Consider the following 15,175-nt stretch of genomic DNA (forward strand, 5'->3'; position numbering starts at 1 on the left):
ATGTTGAACAAAAATCAAATGAAAAAAATTAAAATCATTCACTAAATACAAACATAGACATTTATCTTTAACATTTCACAAGAAATCAAATTGTTTTTTGGCAGAAAATCTACAAATCTTATTTCTTACCCAAGACATCCTCCATTTTTTTAACATTTTTAAATTTTCCACTTTTTTTTAATCCAAGTTTTCCAAGTTTAAAAAACTAAAGAATCTTTTTTGGTAATCCAAGTTCAAAGTTCACAATTAATTGTCCATCAGTCTTGATACATGACCTTGTCTTGTGGTCACTCACACAATGTTAATGTAATTATAGAGTGGGGCATCTGACACCAACTGAAGAGATAAGCTGCTGAAACTTAAACATGCTGAGAACATCCCTTCATGTCATAATGGTACAGTCTGATTTCTCTTCATGGCATCACTGTTATTGAAAAGTCTATCACAGTAGTAGGGATGTAAAATAGATAACAAGGCTACCAATTAATTCCTGCATATCAGCACTGTATCTATGAACCAATTTAATTGATTTTGTCAACTCAAAAACAAATCGAACTATCTATCTTTATTTCGTTTTTCTAATAATTTTTAAAAAGTTTAAGATTTTGAACTTAAAGTAGAATACAACAATATTTTGAAGACTGATTGATTGTTGTGAGTTGTTTTTTGTTGTATAGTGGCAGATATATCTTGGATATTCAGATTGAAAAAAAAATGGCATTCTGCAAACTTGGTAGACTGGGAAGAAATCACAGGCACTTGTCTCTGAAAAAGTGTCTGTGGATGAAATGGCAGGAATTTTGACTACAACTAGAAAATGAGGATTATTAAAGGGGCAGACATTTTGTCTTGCAACAGGCCATGCACCTATGGGCCCATCAAAAAGTAATGTTGAAAGGATTCTTTAAGGTGATAAAAGTGTGACAGTCAACACTCTCCCTATTCAACATTACTGTCTAATTTAAAAAACATCCTGCACAGCCAAACATACATTCCTTTTTGTCATGGGATTTACTGCCAGAAGTGCAGGATACCCTTTATATATGCTGTAAATATAAAATTACTGAGTGCATTTGTTATTGAAATTGTTGAAGAATTAAAAAAAAACACTAGATTTTAATGTTACAATTTCAGAAAATGCTTCATACAAATGCTATCAAATTTTAAAATGTGAGATTTAATTTTGCGAAACTCATCCCATCGCATGATTTACCAGTAATAATAATAAATGTTGCAAAAATTTCTGAATTTACAGAACCCAAGTCAATCCTAATGATTTTAAAATATTTTGAAGAAAATTAAAAAAAACCAAACAAAATGAAAGAAACATAGAGACTTTATTCAATTTCCGGGTATCTGTTTATAGGAAAATATCGGTGAAAGGGAGCCATACACATAATCATTGTAACAGCACATATAACATAAAATTTAAAAGCTGATTCCACAAACCAACACTTAAAACTGAAGCAAATTAAGCAGAGGTAAGCTTTTTTTTTCTGTAAAATAAATCTAATTTTGTTACTACTATCTTTTTGAATATTTTTTTAACCTGTTCCATATGTATTTACACAACACTGAAGCTGAGTTTGGCTTCTCTCTTTCTAAACTGTTCTTTTTATCAATTTCAAATTATTGTGTATATATGGAATCAATTTCAATCCAAAACTTATGTTTATAATTGTAACCTGTTAGCTAACCAATAACATCAGCTGTTCAATTTAGATATATAAAGCAACACATCTGTGTATGTGAGTTTTGACTTTTTCTAACTGAGTGCAAGTTTACACTTTAAGAATCTTAACAGTGACGTGAAAGATGAAAAATCACAACATAGATAAAGACAATTGTTTGTAAAGACAACTTTCATCTTAGTGAAGAAAATACAACACAAAAATAAGAATGACAAAATTGCTTTTCATTTTTCTCAATTTCTGAATTCTGGGGAAAAAGCAATGGCGAAAACATAAAAGGGGAATAGAGATTCTTTAACATTTGGATGAAAAGCAGTAATGAAGATACAACATAAAACAAAAAAAATAGCTGATGAGGACAAAACACAACATAAAGAGTCGACAAATGGAGAAAGAAATGTTACCTTTCTTGTTATTGTAGCCTGTAAATAATGAAATATACGATCAATGATGGATAGAAAACATACATGTGTGGCTTACTGTATAGTATCAGTTAATCATGTATCAATATATTGCAAAATGACCCCAAAAAATGTCCATGGATACCACAAAAATTAATATAGGAGTCATTTAATATCAGTTCGGAACAATGACTGATATACTAATTTTATAATTCACCTTTTAATTATTAAAATTACAATAAGAATATAATCCTAGATAGAGTACTATGAATACTTTTTTTAATATTAAGCTAAAGTTAATCAAACAATAAAGACCAATATCAGATGTGATAATCAATGTATACAGTCATTCCAAGGGTCTAAAAATGATAAAAATAGTACTTAATCAAGATGACAAATTACACCTGTGAAAGTTTGGTCCATTAAAGATAGAAAATAATAATTGAACTAATTGTCCAGTATAACTTGTGGGTTAAATTGGACAGACTGTCTGTTATATTAACATTATGTCAGTATCCAGCAATGACATTCCTTAGTTGGTATTGAATTACAAATTAGGGATATTGGGACACTTTATTCACACATAAAATGGCAACACCATATTTATAAGACATGAACAGATGTCTGAACTGATTAACCAACAGATGTGATGACCTATTGATTTTATGATAATCAACATGCAAAGGGGTATAACTCAAATTAAACTTCTAATCAGTTATTATGTGGCGTAGACTTCATGGCTGAGCAGAGGCAGCAACCATACAAATATAATTTTATAAAAAATATCAATAAGACTTCCTTATTCTAAAATAAGTACTGCTAAAAATGAGTTTAAAAATATATATGTCTATTTTTGGTCATGCAATAGTCCCTCCGTGCAAGGTCTCTCTAAATACCACATGTAAGCTCTCCAACACCAAAACACTTTCAACCTGATTATAGAATTTGTGTAGCATGTTTAAGTAACTTACTAGACATCCCCTCTTCAACTACAAGAAAATGTCTACATAAAGAAAGTCCTTAGAAATGGCAAAAAATTACTACAGAAATAAGAGGACAATTGGCCTATTTTATAATGACACACTATAATCGTATGTAAACCACTCTTCATTTTGTCGTGAATTCTGATATCAGAATATATAGCCATTTTTTCAAAAAAATTGTTACAAAAGGACTTTAAAATATCCATTTTCTAAATATCCCTGATATGAGTAAATCACTCAACAGTAGATAAGACTGGATAGATTTAAATAATCTGGTAATAAAACATCACTAATCAATTTAATTGATGATATTGACTAGATTTTCGTATTCTTAACACAATCCCAGAGGGGATTTATCTTTTCAGTATTTCAAATGTCACCACCAAAAATCAATATCCTAGAAATATGTTACACCTAGATAGTCATTTTATCTCACATGTGGATATCTTTTCTTTTTAATCTTTAAAATTTATTGAAATTTGAATGAATGAATCTTTTGCATATTAAATGAGGTACCGGCATTTTCTTAATTACATCAATTTTGTTTTCTGGTTTATATGTACTAAATACGATAAAAATTCAGAAAAATGCAATCTGTTGACAATAAATGCAAATAAGTACTTACCATCTCAATATTTGCATGAACACATACAAAATGTCATGCAAATTATTGACCAACTTCTTACTGTGGCACCATGACTCACATGTTAAAATCACCAATTTGGGTATTTTATGTCCTTAAATTTGATTGGTTAATGATGAGAGAATGTCTAAAACACCAGCAACAGTTTTTTATCCTTAAATGACATCACATGGAGAAAAAAATTTAACCACTTGTGGATATTAGTCTAAAAACTTTGACAATAGTACTCCCCGACTGCCGTCAAATAAATACATAAATTACGACATGGATGCTATAGACTGAGTATAGATTTATATATTGATCTGCATATTTGATGTGGCTTATTTGCTCAACCTGTCCAGGGAAACAACAAAAATCAATATCAACATCATCAACATCTCCGACAATATTGATCTTAGGTTCTTGTTACAGTGCTGTAAGACATTTTATTGTCAGCTAATGCAAGAATACTAGTTAAGCCTTACTAATTATAGTATTGCAAGATTTACTGTTAAAATTCTCTCTTTCTGTTGTACAATAATAATTATACATGGATTTATCAAATTTTCAGGTGTGTCAAAAAATATTCCTGTCTCCCAAGTGTAAGAATAAAGATTAATTGAGGAAGCTGCTTGATAATTTTTAAACATACTATGTCATTTTAAAATTCTCCACTGACAAAGACCTATTCAGGTTGTAAATTTAAACAGTTTTCTATTTTCAAAAATATGTAAATACAGTCAGAAGTTATGTTTTATCTGAAATCTTTTTTTATTAAGGAAATAATGTCTCCTTATTATTTTGTGGTGTAATATAACACAAGAGGCTGTCAAAATGACTCCAAACAAGGTTTTTTATTGCATTTATTAGTGTCATTGTTTAAAACCTAAAACTCCTGAATGTCATTACTGTCAAATGTTTGTCAATATATCAAACTTGACTGAGTGAATGAAAAGTCATCAATTTATTGCCATTTTCCAATCAATGATTGACCATAACTCCTGAACTGCAAAAAGTGAAAATCGCCAATGTGGAACTTTACCACAATTTATCATCAGTAACAACTTATCAAAATGTGAAAAGCAATATGGTTGAATGGTTGAATCAAAGGTGCTGATCCAAGATTTTGAAAAAGAGGGGGCCATAAGCCAATACAACATATCAAGTGAGACTTATAAAAAGTCTATGCATTAACCATATATTGGACATCTCCCCGTTAACCTGATCATTGGATCCCTCCCTTTTTTATAAGGACAATGGACGTGCTGAAACATCTTTCCAATTTCAAAGGACAATTGACATTAATGGTCAGAGGTCATCTTCCATGTTACACGACACAGTCCAGAGGTCCAGAGGTGCTACACCCATGTGCCAAATTTTAAAATCAGAATCAGAATGATTTATCAACTCATTGGCAATCATATCACATCTTCTAATTTTTATATTCTTAATTAACTATATTTTACCTGTTGAACAAAGTCAAAAATCCCAAAACGACTGCCTTACTTGTCAATTATTCAGTACTGAAGTAAACATTTTTGAACAGTATCTCACAAAGGAACCATAATTTGGTTCCAATGGTTCCCTTAATAACATATAGAACAAGAATGTGTCCATAGTACACTATCATTTTCTATGTTCAGTGGACCGTGAAATTGGGGTCAAAACTCTAATTTGGCTTTAAAATTAGAAAGATCATATCATAGGGAACATGTGAACTGGTTTATAAAATGGGTTTTAAGTAGTAATAAATTACCAATAGTTGAGACAACACACCCATCCATGGTGACACCCTCCTCAATAACATAAAAAAAAAAGATTATCTGAATTATAATATACAAGACATTTACAATTGTTATTAAATATTTTATACAACAGTGACTTTGACAATGAAACAAGTTGACCTAACACCAACAGCACACTTATTTTGTTACTTGTATCTTACTATGTAAGGAAATATTTCAAGTAAAAGTAGGACCTGGAATTTAGGTTGTGGACCTTTCAGTTTGGAGTGTCAAAGGTCCTGGACCTTCCAGTACCAAATGTTAATTTGAACCCCTGGGTGGGGCATAAAATTGATAAAGTTTAAAGTCATGGAGACAGCAACCTTAGAACACAAGGTCACCTAAACAAATATCTAGTATATAATATGAAAACAATATAGCGGTCACAATATACAAATTCCATATTATCTATTAAGTTTATCTATCATATAAATATTACACAAAATCTCCTACTGACAATGAAACTGATCTGCCAATCAAAACAAATATGCTAACAACCTCACAATGAACTATCTCTAAAATCTTTATCGACCTTTAACCGATTTAATTTCAGAAATGTGTGAGTCTGATAATAACTAACAGCTTGATATGTCAGTCATTGAGAAGAATTTGAATGAATCTTTATATTATCATCAATATCTACCTATTTCATATGCAATTCAGTAATTAAGAGTAAGTAAGAAAGACAGAGTTGTCTCCCATATAATGTTAAACCATTTTGTAAGTAAATTGCAGTTATCTCCCTCTTACAGTTACTGCCTCTAGCTGCAACATTTTGAACATACACATGAAATTTAAAAATTAAGAGATATGGTATGATTGCCAATGAGACAACTATCCACCAGAGTCCAAATGACATGAATGTTAGAAACTATAGCCTTTTGATACTTCATTTTTAATCCATATGAGTAAATTTTGATCTTCTTTTTACTCAATGGAAACTGGTTAATAACAACAGAGACATATATTACAACTTCCAAATTAAAAATATAATAGATGATATTTTGAGGCAATATTGACAAAAGTGTGCATGCATTTTATTTTGTGTTAATGAAAAACAAATCTTTGTCATTTGGACTTGGATAGTTGTCTCATTGGCAATCTTACCACATCTCCTTATTTATAACTGATATAAACATGTAACGGAAGTACTCTTACATTAAAGCCATATTCTATTTTGAGACAGGTTTACAGTTGCTCAAATCCTGACGTTTTCATTGAGGATATTTTATACTGACATAATTTTTACTTTATATAAAATCTTCACCAAAACATAAAAATACAATGTTTAACCAATCAAAATGAGATAAAACAATCCTTTTGACAGCAAATTTAATGGAAAAAAAATCTTACTATATTGAATGACAGTTTAGGTTGATACAAATTTAGGAATTTTATCCTCTAAATTAATTAAATCTTTCATCTTAAATTAATATAAAGAGCATAAATTCTTGAAAATCAAGATAATTGAATAGAAAATGTGGTTTGGTAAATATTCCCGCAAAGGTTGTACTATGCTGATGAAGCAGACACTACTGCAATTTAGGATGGCTATGTCTTAATTTTGCAACATTAAGAAAGAATGGAGCTTTAAATGAAACACCCAAGGTATATGTTCATATTACTCAGAAAAAAATTTCTGCAATGAAAAGCAGGGATAATTTACCTACAACTTTCAAATTCAGGGAATATTTTTTATGTCCTTTTTTAACATGAAACCGGATGTGACTTACTATGTTTTGATGCTATTACACCTAAAGCTTGCTATAAATGCAAAATGTTTTTTTCAGTTTTCTTTAAAATGTGGGAATAAACCAGGGGCCCTTAATTTAGTGAACCCCCGATTTAGGTTTTTTACACCAGACAGGCACATATGGCAGGGTTAGACTATTTGTTATTAGATCAATCCTCCCCCTTTTAATCTCAATCAATGGAATAAGAAGATCTAGATTAGGGAGACAGATTAATATAAGAGCACTGCTCGTTTCCTAATGCCAATTATTGAATCACTTGTATATTTCGTATTTCTGTCTTTACTCTTGTAGCTATACATGAAGATTTCTTTAATAAAATATGTGTACACTAAGAAGATTTACAGTTAAACCACTGAACGATGCTATACCAGTGTAAAGTCCTTTTCCAAGATACCATTGCAACAAACTGGAATTAACAGTCACAACAGGGACTTATCTTATGAGATTTGGTCTATATTTACTTTTAACCAACTGATGCAGAACAATGCAAAACTAGAGGCTCTCAAGAGCCTGTGTCACTCACCTGTATTTACTGATGCTTTGGAAATCATGTAAAATAAGGTTAAAATCATAATTAATAATATTAGATATTAGATATTATAATGATATCTAAGGCAATAACAAAAAACTGCAAAATTTCTGTAAAATTACTAACTCAGGGGCAGCAACCCGACAACGGGTTGTAGGATTCGTCTGAAAATTTCAGGGCAGATAAATCTAAATCTGATGCTTTAGTTTCAGAGATATAAAACCAAAAACTGCATTTTACCCCTATGTTCTATTTTTAACCATATCGGCCATGATGGTTGGAAGGCGGGGTCATCGGAAATTTTTTAAACTAGATACCCCTAATAATAATTATGGCCAAGTATGGTTAAATTTGTCTCAGTAGTTTCAGAGAAGAAGAATTTTGTAAAAGATTACAAAAATTTACGAAAAATTGTTAAAAATTGACTATAAAGGGTAATAACTCCTAAAGTGGTCGACTGACAATTTTGGTCATGACGACTTATTTGTAGATCTTACTTTGCTGAACATTATTGCTGTTTACAGTTTATCTCTATCTATAATAATATTCAAGATAATAACCAACAAGAGCTGTCAAAATGACAGTAAACCGGATTCTTTAACATTTATTTGTGTTCTGGCATTAATCAATATCACAAGGACCAAAACTCCTAATAGGTAAAATTTATGATCATCAATATCAAACTTGACTTCCATGTACTGACACGACAATTTTTAAACTTTCAAGAACCGTAACTCCTGAATGGTACAAGTCAAAATCGTGATTATTGAACTTGACCTCCATTTTGTTGTCAGTAACAACATATCAAAATTTAAAAAGGTTTGGTTGAACAGTTCATGAGTAAATGCACGGACACGACATTTTTTAAACTTTCAAGAACCGTAACTCCTGAACGGTAAAAGTCAAAATCGTCATTATTAAACTTGACCTCCAATTTGTTGTCAGTAACAACATATTAAAATTTAAAAAGGTTTGGTTGAACAGTTCATGAGTAAATGCACGGACACGACATTTTTTAAACTTTCAAGAACCGTAACTCCTGAACGGTAAAAGTCAAAATCGTCATTATTGAACTTGACCTCCATTTTGTTGTCAGTAACAACATATTAAAATTTAAAAAGGTTTGGTTGAACGGTTCATGAGTAAATGCACGGACACGACATTTTTTAAACTTTCAAGAACCGTAACTCCTGAACGGTAAAAGTCAAAATCGTCATTATTAAACTTGACCTCCATTTTGTTGTCAGTAACAACATATTAAAATTTTAAAAGGTTTGGTTGAATGGTTCATGAGTAAATGCACGGACAACATTTGGTTGCCGCCCACCCGACCGACCGCCCGCCGTACATCCCCAAATCAATAACCGACATTTTTGACACAAAAATCCGGTTAAAACTTGCAAAATTTCCTTAAAATTACCAATTCAGGGGCAGCAACCAAACAACGGATTGTCAGATTTGTCTGAAAATTTCAGGGCAGATAGATCTTGACCTGATAATCAGTTTTACCCTCGTCAGATTTACTCTAAATGCTTTGGTTTCAGAGATATAAGCCAAAATCTACATTTTACCCTTAAGTTCTATTTTTAGCCATGGCGGCCATCTTGGTTGGTTGGCCCGGTTATCGGACACATTATTTAAACTAGATACGCTAATGATGATTGTGGCCAAGTTTGGTTAAATTTGGCCCAGTGGTTTCAGAGGAGAAGATTTTTGTAAAAGCTAATGATAACGGACAACGACAACGACGACGGACGACGGATGACGGACGACAAGTGATGAGAAAAGCTCACTTGGCCCTTCGGGCCAGGTGAGCTAAAAAGATTGTGGACAAAAATTGTTTTATTAATTGTGAGGTAAAGAAGAAATAAGGGAGCTTAAGTCTAGGGGAACATGATTTATTAATTAGTTGTTATTGACTTTGAACTAGCTTTCAGTAACTGTGAGTACTCTTAGATTGGTAATTTGGTACATTGTGTCTTTTGTCTTTATGTTAATTATATTTGTGCTTCTGATGAGTTTAGCCATTACTAACTTATCTTTACAATTTGTTCTTATGTTGTGTCCCAGGTTAGAGGGAGGGTTGAGCGCTCACAAATTTATTTAACCCCACCTCATTTTATGTACGTCTCTTGTCACTTGAGTCAGAGCCTGTAATTTAGTGGTTGTCGTTGGTTGCTGTCTGTCATATTTGTTTATCATTTATTGTTTTGTCAGAAATCAGGCTGTTGAGTTTTTTGTTTGAATTGTTTCACATTTTGTCAGGTTGAGGCCTTTTATGGCGGACTATACGTCAAGGGGATTGCTCATAATTTCAGAAATTATTGCGAGGTTTTTTTCGAAATCGCAATAATTAAACTTGCATTTTTGTCCATTCTTGAAAAATTGCAATAATAAATGCATGCAATAATTTCAGAATTTACAGTATATGATTCATTATATTCTGCATAATGTAATCATTATCAAAAGCATTTGACAAATTAAGCAGACTGATACATGGGGCAATGTTTCTGTTCTGTTACCTTGGAAATTCAGAGAATAATTAATTTGTTTATTTATCTTAATTTTCCTTGTTTATTTGTATTACATCAGTTTGTTGCTGAAAGTATCAGTGTATTGATCTATCAGCAAGCTATATTTCATCGGCAATAACACAAAAGTGCAAGTGTATGTCTTTCAGTTATACATAGGAAATTTTAAAAAAGTGATTATAAATGCCTTTGTCAACTTCTTATGAAAAAGCAGGAAAAAATTAAACAGGTACACATCATCTGGAAAAAAATGGCCTAGCCATTCATTTGCATTTTTCCTCTTTTAAATATATAACTAGAACACACCCACGAAATCGCGGGTATTTAGAGCTTGATTGAAAGTATGTAAAATGTTGTAGGATGAATTTTAGTAAAAGATTTTATGTCTGGAGAATTTCAGAAAAGGTATCAAACTGAGTCATAGGCACTTGGAGACAGGACAATTATTTTAAGCCCTCTTCCTTTTTTCTAAAGTCCGTTATTTTTTTGCTCTCTGTTAAATTCATGATTTTCGCATTTCTGTATACTATGAACATACATATAATATAAATAAAGTGTGTTTGCTATTAACTATCATTTCCAAGTTTCTTCTCTATGGCGATCACTGCTATATTATATAGAGATTCTCTATATATTTAGGATTATAAACATAGTATACATGCAGATTAAAGTATACATGCAGATTAACGCGAAAATAATTGTCCTGTCCCCGCGTAATTATGAAAATTGTGTTTAAAGAGAGGAGTAAAGGGGGGTATCTGCACGGAAGAACGCGAAATAAAATTGCCATTTCACGATTAGCGAACAATTAAAAATTTCTTGCACATTGATCTGTTTATTGATTTCAAGAAACACGATGAATAACGAACCTTTTTCACGGCTGCACGTGAAATAAAAACTGGCAAAACATGTTGCACTTTAATAACCCTTACCCCCTCTTTTAAAGTTTAAAATCGGAAGTCTTGGTAATGACTTAAAAGTCGGTCTGATGACGGAAACAATATCTGGACGCCTTTTTCTTCGTTTTTCCCCCAAAATAACCCAAACTGAATAATCATAAGAATGGATGACAAATGCGACTATGCATGGTACCTATAGGACACAGAGGCATGATGATTAATTTATTGGGGAAAGAAGAGAAGCGACACACAAAATGAGGTCTTCTCGTTTAATAGTATAGATGTTATTCAGGCCTAATTTGGCATGCTTCTGGTACTCTATAAAAAAGTTCCACTACAATGCCAAGATACATGTTAAAAAATTGTATTGTAATGTTTTATCATTACTGGAAAATGTTGTATTCCTCTTCTCATAATGTTTCCCTATGGAAGCTAATCTCTGCATTCCTACTAGAGACTCCAGGGAACTGTATTGCTCACCTGGTATCCATGCATAAAATCATCAAATATTCCAATAAGATTTTGAAATATAATTAAGAGATAGTGCTGACAAATTTAGCTCCAGATAGACTTTTTTAATCAATCCCCTGAAATTTTCCACACATTTCAGAGGAGATAATTTGTTTCAAATTGCCCAATCAGAATCTGAATTGCCTCTGATTGCCATGTTTTCATCCCATTGGAACCAAATGAACCAAATGAAGATCACTTGAAGGGGACCTTCCAAATATCATTACTGACGAGTTAAATTAACATTTACAATGCAATTTCTCATTTACAGATCATCATCCTGAGTATACCCTTTCCAGAATCATGCCAGTTTTACTCTGAAACTATAATTGGTAGCAGGTTATTTCCCTTGTTGGGCAGTTGAGCTGCTTTGGCAATAAGAGTCAATGATAAGGGGTTTAAAATCCCTGTTAATTTTCAAGATAATATTTGGTTTACAGAAATTTAGAAATAATCAATGGTCTTTTTGCTTCAAGCATACTAACTTGATTATAAAACTGAAAATGTTTGTATATTTAAGTTACTCATAGTTTTCTGTTTACTTCTCACCATTGCTCTGCACTGCAGCCAATCAGTATTTATAACAGTAAACTTCCCAACAAGGGAAATAACTCCTATTCAATTGTAATTTTAAAATCAGATAATATTCCGGCTTTCGGAAGAGTGTTTCGAGAAATTCCTATATTTGCTACTGGACTTTAAGCAACCATCATCCAATCAATAAGTTGCTATATTATAGTGATTATACAAAAGCCTTAACTGCAAGTCTTTAATGTAAAATTAACATGCAACAAAATTCAACAACACAAACAAAAATTCCCAAACAACTGCAATATAGAAAATCGAATACACAAACGATTTCTGGCTATGGACTGTCTGAAATAAAAGTGGTCATGTATGTCCTATAGTATGTCAATGTTAAACTGATCAAATTCAGGGAACCCATGTGCAACCTTTTAAGAATTAGGTTCTGAAAGGGTTTTATTGCAAATGGTTTAGAATAATACATAAATTGCATGTGACAAATTTGTTTTCCAACAGAACAAGTAAGATTTTCCTATTGGGGGTCAAATAAAATTTAATACTGCATCTTTGGTCTCAAATGATTGACTCTCCAATATATGGGAAATTACTATTAAGAAGAGCTATCAGTTCAACCAAACATGACCTAAATGATCTGTAAGTCATAGAAATGAAAATTCCACTGGGTAATTGCCAGCACTGTTCCTTTGCTTTTTGTGTGTTTTTTGCTGTGCATATACTGATTTTGTGTCATTGATGGATACCCCATATTCTTTGTTTTTCTATCATATAAGTGAAACAAGCTTTGTGGTTCCTCTAACTTAAGGTACTGTAGATTCATTGTCAGTCGTTGGATACCAATTTTCAAGGACTTCGTGGGTAAAGATGAACCACGATTTTAAAAGTTCAATGATGTAAAAATTGTCTATAGGCTTGTATGCAGATTTTGGCAAAACGATGAAATCAAATATCCATGAATTTACCACTTTTCCTCAATCCACAAAAATAAAGGGATCCTCATAACTATCATTTGAAAGTCATAAATTTATTCCAACATGTCACCTATTGGGACAGACTAATTAGTTATTACTGTAAAGCAAGAACTGACCAATATATTCCAACATCTCACCTATTGTAACAGACAAATAAGTTATAAGTGTAAAGCTATAAATGACCAATTTATTCCAACAGATCACCTATTGTGACAGACAAATTAGTTATTACTGTAAAGCTAGAACTGACCAATTTATTATTACTGCATATCCAGAAATTACCAACACCTTATGCTATCCCAAGACACATATATATATAGCCTGGTAATAATTATTATTAGCAAAACAATATCTGAATAAACATGACTCAAGGGACTTCATCTGCATATCATACTATATCAGAAATGACAATCCAAGATTCCTGTTGACACAGAAATGTCTTGGCATTATTCTGGATGCCACAACCAATAAAGGAATCGGGGCAGTTGTGGAGATGAAAATCAATAGAGAAAAAGTATTGTTGAGCGTAATGTTGTAACTATATTGATCTTGTATTTAATCTGTTATTATATTGCAAGATACATAATTTACAAATTATTTCTTAACCACAGTCAAACTTTATCAGCACTATTACCCTGTGATGGCTTTTCTATAAAACTCTCATTTTTCATTACTTGATTTAACGATGCAATTATTAGATGGGAAAACATTGAACTACTTTCTATTCTTTGATCTTTTCTAATTCATACCTGGAAGTAATAAAATATTTAACTAAATTTGGACTTTTTATTATGCTTTATTACCAGTATTTCCTCTAATGAAGGTCAAAGGTGATAGAACCTATATATAAGGTGTAAATAGATCATGACCTACTGATGATGAATCAATAATGATTAACCCTGGTACAGGTTACTATTGAGAAATAAACAATATCTTTACTCAATGATGATTAAAACCATTTTCATACTTGGAATCATAACTTGTTTATACTGAGGGATTAATTATGTTAAAATAATATTGCTAAAGAAAAGAAAAAAAAAACATTTATAATATAAGGAGATTTTTTTTTAATGAGACCAACATATGATCTTCAACAATAGACATGTATCTTAATTGTCTACACACTATGTTTCAAGCTAATAACCCAGGAGTTAAGAATCCTTCTTCAATAGACACGTATCTTAATTGTCTACACAATATGTGTCAAGCTAATATCGCAGGAGTTAAGAATCCTTCGACAATAGACAGGTATCTTAATTGTCTACACAATATGTGTCAAGCTAACAACCAAGGAGTAATGAATCCTTCAACAATAGACACGTATCTTAATTGTCTACTCAATATGTGTCAAACTAATAACCCAGGAGTTAATAATCCTTCGTCAATAGACACGTATCTTAATTGTCTACACAATATGTCAAGCTAATATCGCAGGAGTTAAGAATCCTTTGACAATAGACACGTATCTTACAAAATTGTCTACACAATATGTGTCAAGCTAATAACCCAGGAGTTAAGAATCCTTCCACAAAAGACACGTATCTTAATTGTCTACACAATATGTGTCAAGCTAATAACCCAGGAGTATAGAATTCTTCCACAATAGACACTTATCTTAATTGTCTACACAATATGTGTCAAGCTAATAACCCAGGAGTTAAGAATCCTTCAACAATATACACATATATTAATTGTCTACACAATTTGTGTCAAGTTAATAATCCAAGAGTTAAGAATCCTTCGACAATAGACATGTATCTTAATTGTCTACACAATATGTGTCAAGCTAATAACCAAGGAGTTATGAATCCTTCAACAATAGACACATATCTTAATTGTCTACTCAATATGTGTCAAGCTAATAACCAAGGAGTTAAGAATCCTTCGACAATAGACATGTATCTTAATTGTCTACACAATATGTGTCAAGCTAATAATTCCAGGAGTTAAGAATCCT

At 31.7% G+C, this 15,175-nt stretch overlaps 1 protein-coding gene across 50 annotated transcripts in view; it reads right to left on the minus strand.

Moving 5' to 3' along the window:
- Positions 1 to 15,175, minus strand: part of LOC127708564 (ankyrin-2-like) — a 192,752-nt gene that overhangs the window by 163,110 nt on the left and 14,467 nt on the right. For 47 of the 50 annotated variants that reach the window (XM_052213528.1, XM_052213491.1, XM_052213487.1 and 44 more), the window contains exon 2: positions 2,096 to 2,113. The exons of 1 other annotated variant lie outside the window; for it this stretch is intronic. In XM_052213528.1, the coding sequence (XP_052069488.1) occupies positions 2,096 to 2,113 (18 nt within the window). Of the gene's footprint in view, positions 1 to 129; positions 363 to 2,095; positions 2,114 to 3,700; positions 3,976 to 15,175 lie in introns of those variants that run through there. 2 more of the 50 variants (XM_052213490.1, XM_052213488.1) reach the window with 2 other exon arrangements.

Source organism: Mytilus californianus, unplaced genomic scaffold (genome assembly GCF_021869535.1).
Source record: "Mytilus californianus isolate M0D057914Y unplaced genomic scaffold, xbMytCali1.0.p SCAF_7, whole genome shotgun sequence".
In the NCBI taxonomy this organism is placed as follows: Eukaryota; Metazoa; Mollusca; class Bivalvia; order Mytilida; family Mytilidae; genus Mytilus; species Mytilus californianus.